Raw genomic sequence first — 21,599 nt, forward strand, 5'->3', positions numbered from 1 at the left:
TAAGACCTGAAATGATAAAATATGTAGAAGAAAACAGGAACTAAACTCATGGACCTTGGACTTAAAGAAGATTTTATGAATTTGACCTCAAAGGCAAGGGAAGTAAAAGCAAAAATAAATGAATGGGACAACATCAAACTAAAGAGCTTCTGCTCAGCAAAAGAAACTGTCAGCAGAGTAAAGAGACAACCATCCGAATGGGAAAAGATATTTGCAAGCAACACCTCCGATAAGGGCCTAATATCCAAAACATACAAGAACTCACACAACTCAGTAACAACAAAAAACAAATGATCCAATCAAAAAATGGGCAGAGGACCTGAGCAGACACTTCTCCCAAGAAGACATACAAATGGCCACCAAACATATGAAAAGATGCTTAATATTGCTAGCTATTAGGGAAATGCAAATCAAAACCACAATGAGATACCATCTCACACCTGTTAGAGTAGCTATAATAAATAGGACAAGTAATAACACATTTTGGAGAGGATATGGAGAAAAAGGAACCTTCATACATGGCTGGTGGGACTGTAAATTGGTGCAGCCGCTATGGAAAACAGTATGGAGGTTCCTCAAAAAACTAAGAATTGACCTACCATATGATCCAGCAATCCCTCTACTGGGTATTAACCCCAAAGACTTGAAAACTCATATCCGAAAAGATATTTGCACACCGATGTTCATAGCGGCATTATGCATGGTGGCCAGGACATGGAAGCAACGGAGGTGTCCTATGATAGACAATTGACTAAAAAAGCTGTGGTACATATATACAATGGAATATTAGCCACAGGAAGAGATGAAATACTGCCATTTGCGACAACATGGATGGACCTTGAGATAATCATGCTAAGCGAAATAAGCCAGACAGAAAAAGTTGAAAACACCATGATATCACTTATATGTGGGATATGAACCTAAAAGCAACAAATGTACAGGACAAACAGAGGTTCATGGACATGGACAATAGACTAGTGGTTACCAGAAGTTGGGGGGAGGGAGGAGGGGGTAGGTAGATGGGTTAAAAGGGATCAAATATATGGCGACATTAAAGAAAAAAACAAGTTCTTTACCTCTCTCTCTCTCTTTCTCCCCCTCTCTCTCTTTCTCCCTCTCTCTCTCTGCCAGTTCAAGTTGCTTTTTGTCACTTGTAACCAAAGGTGCCTTCCTTACCTGAACTTTGGATTTGGCTTTAATGGGAAGTAAATGAGAAACCAGCTTCAAGCCGGTGGTCTCTAGCTAGCTTTTCACAAGAGCCACATTTAGAAGGCTGTGATAAATAGGACTACAGCCTTGCTAGACGTTTATTTTGTTCCAGTTTTCACTTGCCTCTGGTGGGGATTCCTGCTCACTTGCATCACTGGGAAGCCCACCCCGCAGCAGTCCCCTGGAGGCTGTAGATTTGCTTCTTCTTGGCCTCACCCACAGACTTTGAGTGTTCTCTCCAGGCACATGACAGGTACACGTTTAGGTTGTAAGAACCAGATAAGCGGTAGAACCTGGCTCAGCAATATGGTCTGGTACTTAGGTTTTTTCCTAGAAAAATAAAGCTATTAAAGTAGCATCATTAATTACAGCTTTCCTTACTAGAAGAGAGAACATTTACAGGTATGAAGCTCCTGGTATACACTAACGGCTTTGTTGTTAAGCCCAGCTATTATCGTGTTGTATCATAAAAGCTTGACCTTTTTTTTTTTTTTCTATGTCAAGGACAATGTTTACTATTCATGTTTGGCATTTCACAAGTTAATAATCACAGCGTCTATGGCCTATACAGCAACTCCCATGAACCACTTAAAGCTTTTCTCCTACAGCCAGTCTTGTTCTGCTCACCAAAACCAAGGTCAGAAGTCAGTGTAGTCCACTAAATGACTGCTGTGGGTGGCCTCGCTAGTTCTGGGCTTTGGCTGTGCTACTAATTCACTGCGCAACTTGGTGCGATTTACTTACCTTCTCTGGCTGTCCATTCACTTATTTATAAAAAGTGCTTGAAAGCAGAGTTCCTGGAGATTCTTTTTCTATTCCATGCAATGATTTCATGTGCTTCCTCCCTGCTGCCCCCGCTCCCCACCGACCCCCAAGGTACAGGCAGAGAAAGAGAAAGAAAATAGAGGCATGCAACATAGTTGCAAATAGTTACGACTTTTCCTGCCACTCTTTCACAGCCTGGAGGAAGTTACTTTGGCAACCATGAATCCATCTCTGGCTCTGAAGTAACTCTGTCCTTCCTCATTGTTGTTTCCTTTAGATGGGTTGGTTTCTTACAGATTTTTTAAAAAAACTTTTCTTGAAATTTCTTAGAGACCAACCATTTTGGCCTTATATTTGAATATTTGAAAGTCCAGTTAAAGCAGACTGTGAGTAGTTTAGAAGTAAAAACCATGCCATCGTGTCCTCAATGAGCAAAAGTTCTTCCCAGGTGGACTGCACAGGGACCTTGTTCTTTGCAGACTGTTGCTTCTATACCAGCTTTAACTCTGTCTCCTGAAGGTGAAATCTGTCTACAGCTTTCCCTTCTAAAGACTCGTCTCCCCTAATCACTGCATACGAGGTCCTCCACAGCAGCCATGTAGCAAGTCATAGTCCTCTAAACTGTCAGTCTAGAAAGAACAATAGTGACTAGAATGCAGAGGCAAGTTGAGGTTGGGTACTGAGGCAATGCTTGGGCAAGGTGTCACAACACAGACTGAAGCAGAGGTAGTGCCGGGGCGGGATAGGGGCAGACCCAGTTAGGACTATACACAAGATCCAGTCTGAGGACAATCCCAGGTCACTGTCAGGAAGGGGTTGATCAGGAGGCATCCTGTGTCATATGACATGAGAACTAGTGCAAAACACGGCTAGGATGGATAAGGCCATGTGGAAGGGTCTTTGATGCTGCTGGTACCCCTTTGGAGGTCTGAACCTGGCATAGCTGACTGTGTAACACTCTTGCCACTGGGGCCTCCTGCTCTTGGCAGAAACTCCGGATTCAAACCATGAAAGTCCAAAGCCATCCTTAAGATTTCTCTAAACTCTGAATGTGTGTGTATTCTCTTGGTTACCATTGCTCTGGGTTCTTGCATCCCGAGATACTATCTCTTTTTCACACTGAATTGATCTCTTTAGCATAATATCTACCATACACAGGTGAGAATGTCCTAAACTGTACTGAAGATTGGGGCAGGACTGACAGAGGAGAACTGACTACATATGGCACAGAAAGAGTAGAAAATCCTTCCTCAGATACTCTTGCACCCAGGCACCTTTTGGCCAACCTTCCATTCATGGTGTCTCCCTGGCCCTTCAACACACAAGGGGCAAACAAAGCCTTGCTCCTTTCAGGTTGCAGTCACCTTCTACCCTTCTCCTTCCTTTCTTTCGGCTTTCTTCTACGAAAACTTAAATCTTTTCTCACACAGGACAGATCTAGCACTTCTTTTTGACATGGGTTCTAGTTAGTATTTGTGCTCATAAGGTCCCACTTTTTATTTCAAAAAGCATTTTAGGTTATTTTCTCAGAGATGATGGACTTTTCCTACACTGACCTAGGAATAAATTTTATACTACTGGAGCTTGGACTTGATGCCAGACTAAGGAGAGAGATGGGAGAGGGGATGGTAACGCGTGGTTGGGTTCGCAGGGCCCTTCTTTCCACTTAGAGGTATTTGTAAACTCCCTTAGTCTTGTCACGTGTATACATTTTACCCCCAGCCCACATCCTCCCACTAAACAGTAACATTTTTGAAGGCAAGGGCTCTTTTGGCTTCATTATCTTACCCCTGGAGCATCTACCCTTGAACATAATAGGTATTTAGTAAACATTAACTGAACAAATAGATGTGCTCAGTGTGATACTAATAGATGACTAAAACAGTTAATAATCTCTTGTTTTAAGAAGACAAAAAATAACAGAGATGAGAAAAATTAAACCGTGAACCTTGTGGCCATGAACGAGAGTGAATTTCTCAAGAATCTGGAAATGCCTTACATTCTTCGTTGCATTTAAATAAAACATAGCATTTAAATAAAATTTGGGCTCCTATTTAGCTTATCATTAATTTAGAAACATTTTTTTCGGGATTTAAAACAAAAATGTAAAGGCCTAGTGCCAGGGATTTTCAAAGGACGCCAAATTTCAATTTCACTTTAGCATCAGCAAGTGACAATCTAATACAATAAGTTATTTTGAACTAAATATATCTAAAACTCAGGTTAGTTTTGTTTCCTGGCTAATTATTCTAATGGGGAAATAATTCCATCGAGGTATTAGGATAAAGTATTATTTTTGGACATGTGACACTTTTCCTTGTATTTTAAAAATCTCTTGGGTATTTTAAGGGAAATTTAACTCATCTGATTTTGATCTAAATATAATTTACTCACAATAGTGGAGAAATATTTGATATCCATGGAAATCTATTGATGCTCTTGAAGCTTTTCTTCTGGGAAATAAGAAATCACATTTTTCCAAGAGTAAATTATAAACCTTCGATGTCTAATTTTTCTGATTATGTAAGGGAGCCTGAGTTAAGCATCAAATTGGGCAGTCCAGATCAGTTATTTTTGTTTTTATTTTTTGAGTCTTTTTAAAAGCATACATAGGAAATTTTCTTTGAGGAGGTTTTCTTTTTTTCTTATTCTGACAATTTTATCTGTTATCCTATTTTTTTTTTTCCAAACAATGATTTTTGGAAGATTTAAGGTAATAAAACAATTTCGATGGTGTCTGCATTCAAGATGTTGCTGACCTGTCAGAAGCTTGGAAATTACATTTAAATGTATTTCTTAATTTTAATTTTAAGCACTTTCTGTGAGAATTAAATACCAGTCCTAAGTGAATATTTTGAAATTTAAAGGTTTAGGCCAAGATATAGACAAATTTTGTACACTTGAAAGACCCGAAATCCATTTACAAATTAAAGGAGGTTATGATATCAGTACTACATGTTGGATGTGAAATGTGAGAGACATTGGGCAGTATCGGATTCTAAGAGGATCATGGGAAGCCATCTGGGAATTGAGGGGCAGGGCCCGGTGGTGTAGCTCCTTCGGCACCTCTGACTTCTCTCCCGTCTCCTCATGACTTCCAAGATCTACCTCTTCTGGCCCTCTAGGGACAGTGTCATTCCCAGTCCTTCTTGGGGTAAGCTTTGAGGCTTTGCATCTCTGACTTGAGCCTTATTCCTTTAGGTTCCCCTTCTCTACTGGAAGCCAAATGGCCCAAAGTCTGGCCAAGGGCCTAGCTCTTGCTCTACAGCCCTTTGCTGCCCTCTGCTGCCCATAGCAACTGGCAGTTAACCGTCCAGGCCCAGCTGGCCCATGGATCTGATGCCTGGGTCATTGTAGTAGTCCCCCAGCAGCTCTTTCCTTTAGTTCAGCAAATAAGTCACAGCCGGATAAATCTTCCTGAAATATCATTTCACATGAGAATCAGCTCAGTTGTAATGAGTAGGTGCGCAGACTAGAGACAGACTGCCCGGGTCCAGTTCCAGCTCTGTCATTTATTAACTGTATGACTTTGGGCAAGTTGTATGACCTTGGGCAAGTTATTTAAATGGTATGCTGCAGTTTCCTAGTCTGAAAAATGGGTTGATGGTAACTTTATGAGGTAGGTATTATTATTATCATCAGTATTAAATGAAATAAAATGAAAAGTGTTTAGATCAGTGTCTGGCACGTAGTAAATGCTAAGTCAATATTAGTTATTGTTATATTATCACCCCTCCCCCTTTAGGATTTACTATAGACCAACATTTCCTAAAATGTGGGACTGCAAACACAAGGTGATATTAGATGCATCAAGAGCATGGCATTAAATAACATGGACCACAGTGAGAAAACTCTTTTTTCAACTATCTTTCGGATCTTCTGATTATATCAAGGTGAAAGTGTCATTTTGGTGCTAGAATATTTTTAACTCTTCTCGAACATTTGTTAATCTCTCTTTTTAGTAGAGATAGGCCTCAAGCTTAGAGATGGCTCCAGGCTTTGACAGTTTAATAACACCCATTTTATAGTATTTTCTATTTCTGGCAAATGATGCTAGTTTTATTTTATAGCTGTATTATAAAGCTTCCTTTAAAAATTAATCTAGGTTAAAAGGAAGTGAGTTTAAAGAATGTTAAGTAAATTATAAACAAATCATACTATAATTGCAAATGTGGCAAAAATCATGAACATGGTACTCAAATGCCTGAGGTTTGAGGGAATTCTGTGAGAGCGCACGTGCTTTGAGCTCTCATGGTTGGTCCGCAGCTAGTCTGGGACCTTCTCCTCTCCTTGTGGGCCTCTGTTTTAGCTAGGCTGTCCCACTGAATGCTGACATGTCTTGAACATTCCTGCCTTTGGGTTTTTTTCCTCCATTCATCCGCCAAGGGCTTGTTTAAAACTAACATCCTCTATAGGCCTCTCTGAACACCTTGCTCCAGTCCTCTCTCCTTCCTCCTCATCACCTGTTCCATTTATTTAGCAGTCATTTTTTATGATATGTCATGATATGATAATAGATACGTAATATCTATTATTTCTATGTACATGTCTTGTTCCTACAACTGGAAGAAGAGGACTGGAAGCCCCGTTAGGGTGGAGACAGTGCCTCAGTCCTCTCAGTATCCCCTTTAGGGCCTAATACAGTGCCTTGGATACAGTAGATATTGCTAAAAATTTTAATTATTGTGTGTCTGTATTATTTATATACCATAAAATTCACCTGTTCCAAGTGTTCTATTTGATGATTTATAATAAATGTATACAGTTATGGAACCAGTAATACAGCCCAGTTTAAAACACTTTTATCCCCCCACCCCCCCACCAAAAAAAAAAGTTCCCTTGTACGCATTTGTAATCAGTCCCCTCTCCTACCCGGCCCAGGCAACCATCATTCTGCTTTCTGTCTCTATAGTTCTAAAGGTATTTCATAGACATGGAATCATATAATATGTAGCTTTTTTCTGTCTGGCTCCTTTCACTCAGCACAATGTTTCTGTGATGCGTCCATGTTGTTGTGTGTATGTTGTGCTTTTTATTGTGTAGTAGCAATAGATGGACCACATTTTGTTTATCATTCACCATGTGGTGGACTTTGGGATTGTTTCCAGTTTTTGGCTATTAAGCATAATTATCTGATGAGTGTTCATGTGCAAGTCTTTATGTGAACATATGTTTTGTCACAGGTAGACTTACGGGTGGAAATTGCTGGTTCCTATGGTAAATATAAGTTGAACTTTTAAAGAAACTACCAAACTGTTTACCATTTTACATTCCCACCAGCAATGTCTGAGGGTCCCAGTCTGCAGCATCCTTATTAACACTGGTATCACCTGTCTTTTTTCCTTTCTAGTGGGTGATGAGGGATGAATCAAGGATGGCTCTTGGATTTGGGGATTTAGCAATTGAGTGTTTGGTATTGCCATTTAATGGAGGCTGAAAAAAGAATGAACTTTTTTGAGAAAAATCAAAAGTTCTGGTTTGGCCCAGTTGAATTCGAGGTGCCTATTAACAGCCATTCAGAGGGATGGTTAAATAGGTAGTGGGATATATGAGGCCACCTGTGTTCATTCCATCTTCCTGAATTCATTACACAATTGCTTCAGTTTTCTGTACTCTAGATATGCATCTGATGGTCTGGACAAGTCACATAACTTTTTCTGATGTCAGTTTCCTAATCTTTCTCCAAAGGTTGGGTGAGGAGTGAACAAATCAAGAATGTAAAAGTGCTTATTATCATGGTTGTTATTATTAATGCATGATTGCCATTTATTTATTTCATTTTTGTGTTCATTGGGGCTTCTGACCCCGTGTTTTATGCATATGTGGTGGTCAGTAAATACTGACTTAAATCAATGAATGCAGATAATGCCTAAGTGTGTAATGGTGGAGAAGAGAGAGAAAAGAGAGGAAAGATAGAAAGAGGGAAGATGGGAGAGAGATTGAGATGGGGGAGGAGAGGAGAGAGGAGAAAGACAGTAGGTATAATATGGATTGGCCTTACAAAGAATGGCCGTTACAATTCCACATTAGAACTTTGCGGAAAGGCAATTATCTTTTATGTATGACACCAGGAAGAAACATGGAAGAGTCAGGATTTGGGGAGATATTTAAATTTTAACACTTATCATATAAAGCATAGTATTTTGTAAGTGTCTTAGATATCTGCATACTGGACTTTATGTTTTTCGAGAGCTGGGGGGATTTCTAATGTGGCTCTGGATTTCTCAGAGCCTTAGCTTTACTGCTTTAAACATAATATGAACATGACAAATAAGTATAAAGTGAATAAGTATTTTTTTTAAACTTCTCTTTTTATTGTAATGAAAGTGACATGTATTTGACTTTTGATTGGTTGATAGATGACTCTACAGCAGGTTATTTCCTTCCTCTGTCCCAAGGATGTTGTGGACATGCTTCTGTCATAGCTGATGGATGACCTGTAATTGCAATTTCTTGTTTGCATACTTATTCTGTGATGAGGGGTGCTCCATGTCTCTGGCACAAGCTTGCACATAGTGGTTGCTCAGGTGATGCTTGAGAGAATTATTCCTGAGTGGACAACTGTATTCAAGACTTAATGAATAGGTGGGAAAGAATACCAGATCTGTGCTCTTTGGGGTTTCAGATTATATATCTAAAGATCTAAATCTAGGGAAAGAATGAAAGTAGGGAAATGGTCCAGTAACTCTGTTTTCCTGCATTTTCTATCTTGTGGACAAGGTAGATATATTCTTGATGTAGTTAGGGACTGCTTCCCCATGACTGTCTTAAATCTCAGTTGATAATATTAGCTCATGTAAATGTTTTGAGAGGGCCACAATCCCAAAAGTTCTTGTTAGATTAGCTCATTAGGAAGACTTTTCCTTGATTGGCTTAAACCAAAAGATTTAAAACTTTTTTTCTAAAACATGTTTTTTGTTGAACAAAATCTTTTGTGAACCCCACACACATAAATCATAAAAACAAAATTACTCTGGTTGATGCAGGGGTGATGTCCCAGGACCTCACCTGTTTATCTTTTCTTTGTCCCCTGTGAACGCCCTGCTGGGAACTCCAGAGCTCCTTGGAAGAAAGTTTGAAAAAACACAGGTTTAGAGGAAGTCTGTGCATTCGACCTCTTGTTTCTTCTACTACCCTCAATAGATTTCTGCTGAGTCTGTAGAAACACTTAACCATGCTACCATCTGCAACTATTAACTTTTAGCCTATAGAAAACTTCTAAGAATCAGCCCTTTCTGATTGAGCTTGTGGGGCTACTAGTAAATCAGATAAACTATACACATCAGAAGGAAAATGCCCTGTATTTGTGAATTTATCATTGTGAATTTACAGCCCCACGGTCAGTATCCTGTGTAGGAACAGAGTGTCCTATCCGAAATGAGTGGCTGGGAGAGGGAACCACAGGGAGGTGGAGGAGAGGCAGGGATTAAAGGATTGAGTCAGATCACGGGTTAGCACTGAGGAGGCCTGACTAAGTGCTGGGATCAAGGTGCATGTGAAGAGCAAGGTGAGATAGGAGAAGAGATTTGCTAACATGTAGAGGAGGCTGGCTGTCAAAAATTTGAATTTACTAGGGCTTGGCGGTTGGAGAGAGAAGACAGAGTGGCTGGGTGCTTCAAGGAGGGCCTGGCAGTCCAGGAAAGCAGGAGCTATCTGAGGGGTCAGAACCAAGGGAATGGGGCAGAAGGGAACGGTGTTTCAACGGGGCCAGGAATGCTGGAGTTGGATAGGATAGAACCAAGAAGTCAAAACAGAGTAAGACACAAGAATTTGTTGGGTGGATCTTGAAGTAGACTCACGGACAAAGTTTTAGCTAATGTATAGTATTTCCTCTATGTAAGAGGCTAAAAGAGCTTTTGAGGGTTTACCTTGGGGCATAATCATTTACAACTCTCAAAAATATTGGAGAGATGGACTGCAGCTTTATTTTTATTGAGCAATAATTCTCATACCATAAAATTCACCATTTTATAGTATACAATCCAGAGTTTTTTAGTACAAGGTTGTGCAACCATCATCACAAATTCCAGAATATTTTCATCACTTCAAAAAGAAACACTGTACTCATTAGCCACTCCTCATTCTTGGCATCCAATCTATTTTCTGTGTCTATGGATTTGTCTATTCTGGACTGTTTATAAAAATAGAATCACACAATATGTAGACTTTTGTGTCTGACTTCTTTCACTTAGCAGAATTTTCTCAAATGTTCACCCATGTTATAGTGTGTATCGGTGCTTAATTCCTTTTTGTTGCTGAATAATAGTCCATCGTATTAATAGACCACATTTTGTGTACAAACGGTTCATGGACATTTGAATTGTTTTCACTTTAGAGCTATTAGGAATAATACTGCTATGGACATTTGTGTACAAGTTATTGTGTAGACATATGTTTTGATTTCCTCTGACAATCTCTTTTTTTAGTTGGTTCATGTGGATCATTGATGTTCAAAATGATTATTGATATGTAGTTAGATAAATATCTACCATATTTGTTACTGTTTTCTATTTATTGTCCTTGTTCTTTGTTCCTATTTTTGTCTTCTTTTTTTCTGTATTTTTTTTGTGTCATTTCAATTGAGCATTTCATATGATTCTACTTTTTTCTCCTTAGTATCAGTTATACTTCTTTTATTTTAATTAAAAAAAAAAAGTGATTGCCTTAGAGTTTGCAATATACATTTATAACTAATCGAAATCCACTTTCGAATAACTATACTACTTCACAGGTAGTGTAACTTGTAGTACCAAAATAATCCCAATTTCTCCCTCCTGTCCCTTTTGTCATTGCTGTCATTTATTTCACTTATATATAAGCATACATAAGTGTAAATACATAGATATATGCACAAAACATATAATTGAGTACATTGTTGCTGTTATTTTGAGCAAATTGTTATCTGTTATACACAGATTCAAGTTTCTAATCATGAAAAGATATCGGGTTTTGTCAAATGCTTTTCCTATGCCTATTGAGATGATAAAGTGGTTTCTGTCCTTTATTCTATTAATATGTTATATTACATTGATTGATTTTTCTATATTGAACCAACCTGATATTCCTGGGATAAATCCCACCTAATCATTGTTTATAATTCTTTTTATATGTTGCTAGATTCAGTTTGCTAATATTTTGTTCAGAATTTTTGCATCTATATTTGTAAGGGATACGGGTCTGTAGTTTTCTTGAATTATCTTCATCTGATTTTTTTTTATTGTTTTCTATTCTCTATTTTATTTATTCTCATTCAAGTCTTTATTATTTCTCCTTTTTTTTTTTTAGGAGTGTTACTTAGTTTTCATATATTTGTGATTTTCCTAATCTGTTTATGCTAGTATTGATTTCTACTTTATTTCATCATGGTTGGAGAAATACTTTGTATAATTTCAAAACTTTTGAATTAGTGAGGTTTATTTTATGGCCTAACATGTTATCCATCCTGGAGAATGTTCCATGTGCACTTGAGAATGTGTATTCTGCTGTTGTTAAGTGTCGTATTCTACACTTAACAACATAGATGTCTGTTACTCTAGTTGCTTTTTAGTGTTGTTCAGGTCTATTTTCTTGCTGATATTCTATACAGTTGTTCTATTCATTATTGAAAGTGGAATACGGAGGTCTCTTACTATTACTGAAGAACTATTTGTAGAATTGTCCGTTTTTTCCCACAGTTATTTCATGTTTTGCTTTATGTATTTTGGAGCTGTTTTGTTACATCTGTATAAATTTATAGTAGTTGTATCTTCTTAATGAATTGACTCTTTTATCATTATAAAATGTCTTTATTTGTATTAAGTAACAATTTTTGTATTAAAGTCTTTTGTCTGATACTAGTGTAACCATTTCAACTCTCTTTTGGTTCCTGTTTTCGTGGTATATATATATTTTTATCCTTTTACTTTTAACCTATTTGTGTCTTTGAATCTAATGTATGTCTTTTGTAGACAGCAAAGGATTGGATCATTCATTTTTATTCATTCTGCTGATTGGATTTTAACTGGAATCTTCAGTTCATTTAAGTTTAATATAAATAATGATGAGGTTGGATTTACTTCTTCCATTTTTCTATTTTCTATCTTTGTTTTTTTGTTCCTTTGTTCTTCTATTACTACCTTCTTTTGTGTTAAATAAATACTTAAAAATATTTTTCCCTGGTAACATTTGAAGCCCCTTATTTTTTTAGTGGTTGCTCTGTGGATTACTGTTAAAATCTTAATTTATAACAATCTAAGGTTAATATCAACTTAATTTCAATAGTATACAAAAACTTTACTCCTATATAGTGCATCTCTCCTTTATCCTTCTGTCCCAAATTACATCTTCATACATTGATGTGCCCATCAGTATAGATTTATAATTATTTCTCTATGCTGTTGTCTTTCAAATGAGGTAGGAGAAAAAGTTACAAACAAAAATACATTTATACTGTCTTTAATATTTGCTTTCATAGTTACCTTTATTTGTGCTCTTCATTTCTTCATGTGAATCCAAGTTACTGTCCGGTTTCCTTTTATTTCAGCCTGAAAGAGAAGTTTCTTGTAAGGCAGAGCTGCTGGCACTAAGCTCTGTTTTTGTTTATCTGGGAATATCTTAATGCCTCTTTGATTTTGGAAGGAAAGTTTTGCTGATATGGTGGATTTTTTTCTTTTAGTGCTTTGAATATGTCATCCCACTGCCTCTGGCCTCCATGGTTTCCACTGAGCAATCAGCTGTTAATCTTATTGAGGCTGTCTTGTACCTGAGAAGTCACTTCTCTTTGCTACTTTTAAGATTCTCTCTTTTGCTTTAGTTTTCAGTAGTTTTATTATAAACCGCAAACCCAGTGTCATCCTGCCCATGTTTCATCAACCATATTTAAAAGGATAGTGCAGAACACTTTTGTTAGTGCTTTAATTCAACCTTTGTATCTCTGTAACATTTCTCTGATCAATCAATTTTATGATTTAGCAATCCATAGTTTTGTTTTTCATTATCATATTTCATAGTTTTATAAAACTTGAGAATGGATACTTATGTATCCATTGCCATAATTAATTCACCTAATAGATTTGTTGAGCACCTGCATATGGAAAGCTCTATGCAAGACTTTCAGTTTTCTTAGATAAGTGACAGATGGTCCTGCCTGTGAGGATGACACATTTGGTTGGTAGAGGACACATACACAACTAACTACTCTACAATTAGAATGAAGGTATACTGAGTATTAACAGAGTATTTTTGGAACATGGAGGAAGAAGTCACTGATTTTTATATTTGTTAGATAAGCAAACTGAGGATTATATAGGTTAAGCAATCTGAGACCTTGAGGTTACATAAATTAGGAAGACAGAGCAAAGGACTAGAACCTACCATTTTGAGTTCTTTCTGTGAGACCATGATGATTATAGAGTGTGCTATTCTGTATTTTCAAGCATCAAAGGTAAAAACAATTTCTTAAATGAAATGTCATAAAGTGATTTGGCAGAAGTCAATGTTGGTGCCAGGATCTGGGTACCGTACCACAGTTTCCTGTTTTCAGATGTTTTAATTGATCTGCAAAGGACAAGTAGATATGTGAAGCACAGACTAGCTAGTTCACTTCAAAAGATGTGCATGATACAAATAAAATTGGCAGTGTTTATTTATACTTATTAGATTATATTAGTATGAGTTTAGTAAACAAGTGGCTATGTTGAAACTTCAGGTTTAAATTATTAAAATATACTTAATTTTACTAAGTCCACCCTAAGTATTTTTTTCCTTTTAATTGATACTTATGTTTTGAAAAGAATTCTTTCCCTCCTTCATCTCCAGTAAAAATTTGGATAGGTACAGTTTATATTACAGTTTCCTTAATAATAGGAATTGCTGATCCTTCAGAACTATGTTCTTTCCCCATAGGATAAAACATGATTTATTTGGGCATAGAGTTTTAATTTTAATCTGTATCCCTCCTTTTCTATTCTCCCATGATTCTTTGCAGCAGGGCAAGAGAAAGCAAGTCTTATAAAAAGAAATACAGTATGTGGTGCTTATTAAAGTTACATATATCTCTTCTCACAGGAGAATTTTGATTTACTGCAGGTTGTGCATATGTCGCATATGGACATTTCTAGGGAACAGATTCCTTATCGCTGAGCAGTGAATGGCTTCTAGTACTCCATTATTGCTCCGGGAACATGTTAGTAATGATTATGAAAGGTAGGATACCATGAAATCTGTAAGGTGATTTGGCAGAAGTCGATGCTGTTGGTGCCAGGATTTCGGTACCGTACCACAGTTTCCTGTTTTCAAATGTATTAATTGATCCGCAAAGGACATCTTTTGGAGACAAGAATTCAGACAGACTGGCACAGGCTGGACCTCCGCCAAGACTGCTCGGAAGGTTGCCATACTGGGAGCAAAAGAGTGAGAGAGAGAAAGAGAGAGGGAGAGGGAGAGAGAGAGGCAGAGGGAGAGCTGAGGAAAGAAAAAAAGGCAAGACTTGGCACAGCTCAGTCAAATCAGCTTCTTTTGTCTGCTTTCTCGGCTTGAGCTTCAGGAAAGAAAACCGTCCTGGGGTACAGAAAAACTCAGAACTTTTTGGTTTTCAAACTTAGAAGGCTTTTTAAGTCTCTTGGGCTATTTGAAAGTGTTGTACATACAATGACGTTTAGTTACCAGTATTAAGGGAAATAAAAGCCTTTTTCAAAATGAAGCTTCCACAGTGTCTATGCATTTGGGAAATACTGTACTTGATTTTTTGCATGTATGATTATACCATGAGAGACAGGATTAATATAGAAGATGGCAAGGCAAATTTCTAATTAGAGAGAATATTAATTTTCTACAAAATAAAGTTTGTTCAACAATACAAACCTGCTTTCAAATCAAATCAGACATCCTTCGGAATGTGTTCAGAACGTAAGTTTTTAGATTTTATTTTATTTTTTTCCCATTTGTAGACATTCACTTTTCAAGGAGCCTTTTTAAGATTTTATGCAACCCAGCCAGGAAGTCAGAGTAAAAGTTGTTTTATCCATGTGTTTAAGAAAACGTTTTCTTAAAGCAACAGCTTTTATTTCTGCTGCTTCATGCTGTCCTAAACTACATCCCCCAGCAATGAGTGACAACAGTGAAGACCAGAAAGGCAAGCTGAAGACACCAGACTTCGCTTGAAGGGCAAACAAGAAATGTGAGCTTGGTCATTATTTTTGTGTGTGTCTTTGCTCTGAACCAGTTTTTGGAGGTGGGTGGGGAGGTGGGTGGGGAGGTGTCTATGTCTAAAAGATGTGTGCGATTAGGGAATTCTCATTGTGAGAAGGAAATGATAAAAGGTAATTTTTATGATGTTGGCAGAAATGGCTGGGAATGATAGACAATAGAAATTCAAATCTTTTGGATAAGAGGTAGTGAGCTGTGTTTGAAATACTTGGAGAAAAATTCCATTATTTTTAGTTGATTAGATTGTATAATTAAACGATTATTATAGCTTGGCTCTCTCAAAATATTTTAAGTAGAAGGAAAATCTAGAAAGTTCATCGATTTTCTTTTCAATACTACCCAGTATTTTACTTACATATATACTTTATATCTATTTTTTTTTTAACAATAAATACTTCCTATTAGGCCTGGTAATGGTTGGATTATGATAGTTCTGCTCTTAAAAATCAGCATTATTGTAGGAGAGGTTAACTGTAAGGCACGTATTTTTGTGGACCACCCTCATTGTCAGTAAGTATTCTATTTCTAAAGAAGAGAGTTTGAGTTGTAGTAGGTTATGACTTACTGTAATGTTATGTTTATTTTTTATTTTAAAAACTAAAAGAATATAGGAAAATCGTATGTATTCACATAAGTACTAGTCATTTTGGGGCAGTATAAAATATTGCTCCAAGATCTATGCTTTTGTTTTGAGTATGAAATCATGGATTTGTTAATCTTTTCAGCAAAAAAAAAATTTTTTTTGTTTGTAGCTTTATATTATTGCGCGCCTTAGATAATCAATTGTTTGAAATGGTTTTTATAGTATTATGACATATCAGCAATTCTGAGAATGGCATTTAATATACAAATGCTATTTAAAATATATGAAATCTAGTAAAGGTGTTTGCATAGTTAAAATTAAGTATTTCCTTCAACTTTTTTACTAATCAACATCTTGGTCTTCCATAAAATGAAATCACTTAATGTTCATGTGGTTTGCCAAAATGACAACCTTTGTTTTATAAGCTTCTTTATACACCACCTCGCTGATACTCCTAAAATGGACGCCAAGACATAAAAGACATGCTGATAGGCACTAGAAAAGGAGATGTTTACATGGCTACAGTCTTCCTTTTTGAACTGATCATAGGATCATTCACGCCTATACTAAGAACCAACAATATATGAAACAAAAAGAAAGTTCAATAAAGAAGTTTAAATTAGAGCTACATTTTAATACTGACCGTCTTATTACCGATTTTTATTTACTTTAATTTACTTCTTAAACAAGTTTACTAAATATACAACTTCTTTAGTTTATTTAAGACTATTTGCCCTTAATGTTAAGAGAATTATTTGCTAGCTTATTTCCTAACTTCTTTGCAGCGAATTCAATGAGAGCAAACTTATTATATATCCAGACTATTTTATATCCAATTCTTTTCTAACAATATAATAAAAAACTAAGTGAATTAAAATAAAAAACAAAAGTATAAGAACATACCTTAAGAAATATTAAATTTTTCAATACTGGTAAAGCTACATTTTATAGTGTTTATTAGACTTAAGATTTGATAATAAATATTAGCTGCAATACCCAGTAAAGTTTCTTACCAGTATATTCTTTCTGGCCTACTTGTTACATATCTTAAAGTGAAAAAAGTCCTAAATTAAGATGCTTCTTGTTAACCGGGTGTGACAGACACTCCTTTGTAAAACCTTTTTTTTAAAGGTATGTTTAAGACATTGTGTTGATTGCATTTTCAAACACATTTAGGTTTAACATAGTGAATTCTTCTTTAGATTTAGAACTTTTATTTTGCAAACACATTGACATTTAGTTTATTAATTATTTGCATATTAGTGTTAATATTTCAAATCTTATTTTGAAGTGTGGAAATACTTGTGGTTTTAAATGAAATCTGTCTCAGCATATATTCATTGTAGTTTGAATTATAGTATTTTGAAGTAGAATTATTAAGACAGAATGGATTAATATTTAACTGCTACTTGATGCCTACTGTTAAGTTCCATTTAGATGTATATACCTGAACATACAAGCACATAATTCTATAAACTAATGCAGACCTCTCAGGGGGCCTTAATCCAGCATTTTATAATTATTCACTCATTTATTCATTTAAACAAATGTTTATTGAGTACCCACTTAAGTATGCTAATATTTTATTTTGGGTAACAGAGAAGGAAGCCACATACATGGATGGCAAAAGAAATAGATTTAAAATATACGTACAAAAGCGTAGATAGAAAAAAGCATTAATGTAATAAGATTTATTTCATTAGGTTCAAGTATGTTAACTTTTATTGCACAACATACCTATTGTAGAGTTTTATAAAAAATCAGGAGATTAGTTGTAGCCTATATAGCTGTAAGATTTTGTTTTGCCATTATTTAGGTTGTTGCATCTTATTGGCCAAAAAGCTTCAGTTGTTCAAGCTTCTGACAGATGTGTTAAATAAGCCATTCAAATGGTGTGAGGAGGAAATTAAACAGAGAAGACTAAACCACTGCTCACATTTTAGAATTTACATATGTCAAAGTAGATAACCTTGAACCTTCCAAGATGTGGCTGCTACATAAAAAACAATGGTCTGTTTACGAGGGATTTTTTTCCCCCTTTTCTTTCCTTTGTTTTCTTTCTGAGAAAGAGGAAGAAGAGGAGACCAACCTTAGGACTGTAAGCCAGCATGGCCCTTAGAAAGTAAGTTTGCTAGGGGCAGTGTATTTTAAATGGACCAATCGGTTCACTTTCCGTAATCTCTAATGTTTTGTTTTGTTTTTAGGTTTTTTTCTTAGCTTTGTTCACTAGCATAAAGATTCATGGCATAATACACCTCTTGACTCTAGATATAGATGAGCATTTAACTTATTTATTCCATGCAGTTGTTCTCTAATATACAAAGAAGGTATAGGTTCAGATTCTGAGAAGGAGGTAAAAGTCAAATGAACCAGGGAGGTGAGTTTGAAAGCTGTTGTGGCCAAGGCCTGTGTCAGGGATGGTGGCTGATGGAATGAAGATGAAAAATGTTTCAGTTGTAGGTGTGGACTGATGAAGTAATTCAACCAGTATTCCCAGAGGACCTGCTCTGTGCCAGGCACTATGCTGGATGTAGGGGATACTAAGATATAATTTCTGCCCATAAGGAATTTATAGTCTAATTGGGAGTAAGAAGGATAAGAATAACTTATAAGTATATATCTCTTTACAGTTTACCTGTTACCTCTTTAATCCTAGCAACCATGCCTAACACAGGGACTGGTACATAATGGCCACTCAAGTACTTCTTGAAGGAATAAACCAAGTTGTGAACCAGATTATTCTCTTTTTGGGTCTTATTAAGAGAATTTTCCCCCTCATGGTTGAAAGACAAAAACACTGTGCTTGCTTTTATCTTGAGTCTGTTTTGCTGGTGTGGGTTTAGTTGGGGTGGAGGGTGGGGCCACCTTCTTTGTGACCAAATTAGAATCCTTCCAGGTAGCCATTGGAGACAATATAAAGACTTGACTGGTCCACAGTGACCTGACCACCCATTCCCTCCCAGGTGGCCCTCCATGGTCTTGATTCTCCCTCTCCTAGTTTCCCCAGAGGATCCCAAAGACTTTACACTTGTTAGGCCTTGGTGGTGTAGCCTAAGCATGGAGCAGACCAACTGATTATCTAACAAGTGTAAAGTCTTTCTTATGAGCATGGGAAGAAGGCTAAAGGGATTGAGAGAGAGAGGAAGAGGAAGAAAGAAAGGGAGAGAGGAAGAGAGAGAGATGTGAGGGAAAATTGTGGAGAGCTGAGGATACTGCTCAATAGCTGGCTTCAGTCCTATCAATAACTTTGCTAAGAGAGTGAAGGTGAAAGTGGGGTCTTGGGGTTAGGCTGGAATATCAGAAGCAGCCAGCATCAAGAGTGTGATAAGCATTATGAAGGGCAGCTGAGGCCAGTTCATGTCGAACAGCATCATTCTAGGTTTTTCTCCAGGGTTTGGGAACCAGGAGAGGGAGGGGCCGAGTCAAGACCATTGTGTATAATTGTATACTGAGGAGGTATAGGGGCTGAAATTCAGTCCCTGTTTTCTTGCCCAAGCCCTGTGCCTTCGTCTGCTAGAGGAAGGCACATGGGCACCAATGGTGGCCCTAGAGAGAGTAAGTATAGGGTGAATCCAGGCTTGGAATTGAAATAGTAGGAGTAGAAGAAGGTCAGAGGGTGTGGGGTGGGGAGGAAGGGCAGCATTCCAGTATGTGATGGTGGGGTCCAGGTGGGATTAAGAGATGTTACGGGAAGAGTTCCAGAGAACACAGTGAAACAGGGAGGGATGAGGGCATGGAAATTTTGGTAGAGTGAAAGAAAAGATTCAGAAAATACTGAAGTTAGGAGTTTGTTTTCAGATTTAACAGATTGTGTATAATAGCACCAATTGCAAGGCATGACTTAGTTTGGTCATTGGTTGTATTAAGGTCATTTTATTTCTCTAAAAGCAAGTGTAGAAAAGGAAAATAGTTACCTGTTTGTGTTCTGTATTCCACATGTTATAAGAATTAAAATTTTCTCTTGTTTCATAGTTAAGAATCTCTTGGTGCTATATAATTAGAATACGCCTAATATGTGGATCTTGGGATTTTATGGAAAATATTTAGGTATTACAGTTTAGATTTTGAAGAGCCAGTACCTGTGTAGCGATGCCATTCTTTTCCTCTCTTGTATCAATGCCATTTGTCTCTCTTTTTCCATTAGCTTCTGTAAGTTATTTCCCCTTACTTGAAAATTGAATCAAATTATCCTCAGAAACTCAGGAGGGCTTTATTCTGGTGTCTTTGAAAGAAATTGTCCTTAATTATCATGGGGTAGAGAGAATGGGATTCAGAGTCTTATCAACCTCAGTTTGAATTTTGACTGCGTTTATAACTTGTTGAACTTTGGTCAAAAAACATAACCCCAGTGTTCTCATCTGTAAAACAGGGATCATGCTGTCTTCTTCAAAGGTTCTTGGGTGGCGAAATAAGGAAATATATGCAAAGCTCTTAGCATAGAGCCTGGTACATAGTAAGTACTCAATAAATGGTAGATGTCGTTATTTTTTAATTAAAAATTTAAAAAAGTATGGTAAAAATACATAACATAAAAGTTACCATCTTAACCATTTTTTAAGTATACAGTTCAATGGCATTAAGTATATTAATACTGTGATGTCATCACCACCATCCATCCACAGCAGTCTTTTTAATCTTGTAAAACTGAAACTCTCTACCCATTAAACAACTTCTCATTCACTCCACCCTTAGTCCCTGGAAACCACCATTCATTCTATATTCTGTCTCTATGAATTTGACTACTCTATGTCCCTCATGTAAGTAGAATCACATCCTCAAGTTTCATTGATGATGTAGCATGCATCAGAATTTCCTTCCTTTTTAAGGCTGAATAATATTCCATTGCATAGATATACCACATTTTGTTTACCTCTTCATCTGTCCATGGACACTTGCATTGTTTCCGCCTTTTGGCTGTTGTAAATAATGCTGCTTTGAGCATGGGGCTACAGATATCTGCATGAGTCCTTGCTTTCACTTCTTTTGGGCATATACCCAGAAGTGGAACTGCTGGATCAATAGGTCGTATTAGTACTCATGGCGTGTTTCATTTTTGAAAAACTTGTAAGCTGAAACGGCATAAGCCGAATTTCACTTTTCTGCATAGATAGTGGTATAATAAATAGGAAGTTATAGACTTGACTAAGAGCTCATAATGTCTAGCTTTTTGTGGAAATAACCCAACACCATATTTGTCATCTCTAATTTATTTTATATAATATAGTTTTGCATGGTGTGTTAATAAGGGCAGTAATCAAATCGCTTATAAAATAGTATTTATATATTATCATGGAATAGTCATTTTTCATTTTTAACACAAAGTGGTTTCTTAGCACGCTTACCATTTCTGGTTTAGAGAACTTCTTTTAGCCATTCTTTTAAGGTAGGTCTGCTGGCCACAAGCCTCTTATTTTTCATTCATCTGAGAGTATCTTGATTTACCCTTTTTCCTGAAGGATATCTTTGCTGGATATAGAATTCTGAGCTGACTATTCTTTTTATTTCTGCATTTGAAAAATGTTGTGCCACTTCCTTCTGCTTCTGTGGTTTCTGATGAGAAACCTGCTGTCATTCCAACTGTTTTTCCCTTCAAAATCTTTCTCTTTGTCTTTAGTTTTCAAAGAGTTTGATTATGATGTGGCTTAGCATGGATTTCTTTGAGTTTATCCTGGAGTACACTCAGCTTCTTGTATCTGTAGGTTTATATCTTTTGCCATATTTGTGAAATTTTCAGCTCTAATTTCTTTAAGTACATTTTTAGGCCCACCCTCTTTCTCTTTTCTTTTTAGGATTTGGATGACATGAACAATAGATCTTTCGTATAGGCCTACAGGTTCTTGACACTGATCATTTTTTT

General features: G+C 36.7%; 1 protein-coding gene across 3 annotated transcripts in view; it reads left to right on the top strand.

Moving 5' to 3' along the window:
* Positions 1-21,599, top strand: part of MSRA (methionine sulfoxide reductase A) — a 245,322-nt gene that overhangs the window by 20,312 nt on the left and 203,411 nt on the right. Inside the window, exon 1 of one of the 3 annotated variants that reach the window (XM_011373765.2) lies at positions 14,368-14,859. The exons of the other annotated variants lie outside the window; for them this stretch is intronic. Coding sequence (XP_011372067.1) covers positions 14,847-14,859 — 13 coding nt within the window. The 5' untranslated portion in view covers positions 14,368-14,846. Of the gene's footprint in view, positions 1-14,367; positions 14,860-21,599 lie in introns of those variants that run through there. 3 annotated transcript variants of the gene reach the window in all.

The sequence above is a fragment of the Pteropus vampyrus genome, unplaced genomic scaffold, assembly GCF_000151845.1.
Source record: "Pteropus vampyrus isolate Shadow unplaced genomic scaffold, Pvam_2.0 Scaffold229, whole genome shotgun sequence".
Lineage (NCBI taxonomy): Eukaryota > Metazoa > Chordata > Mammalia > Chiroptera > Pteropodidae > Pteropus > Pteropus vampyrus.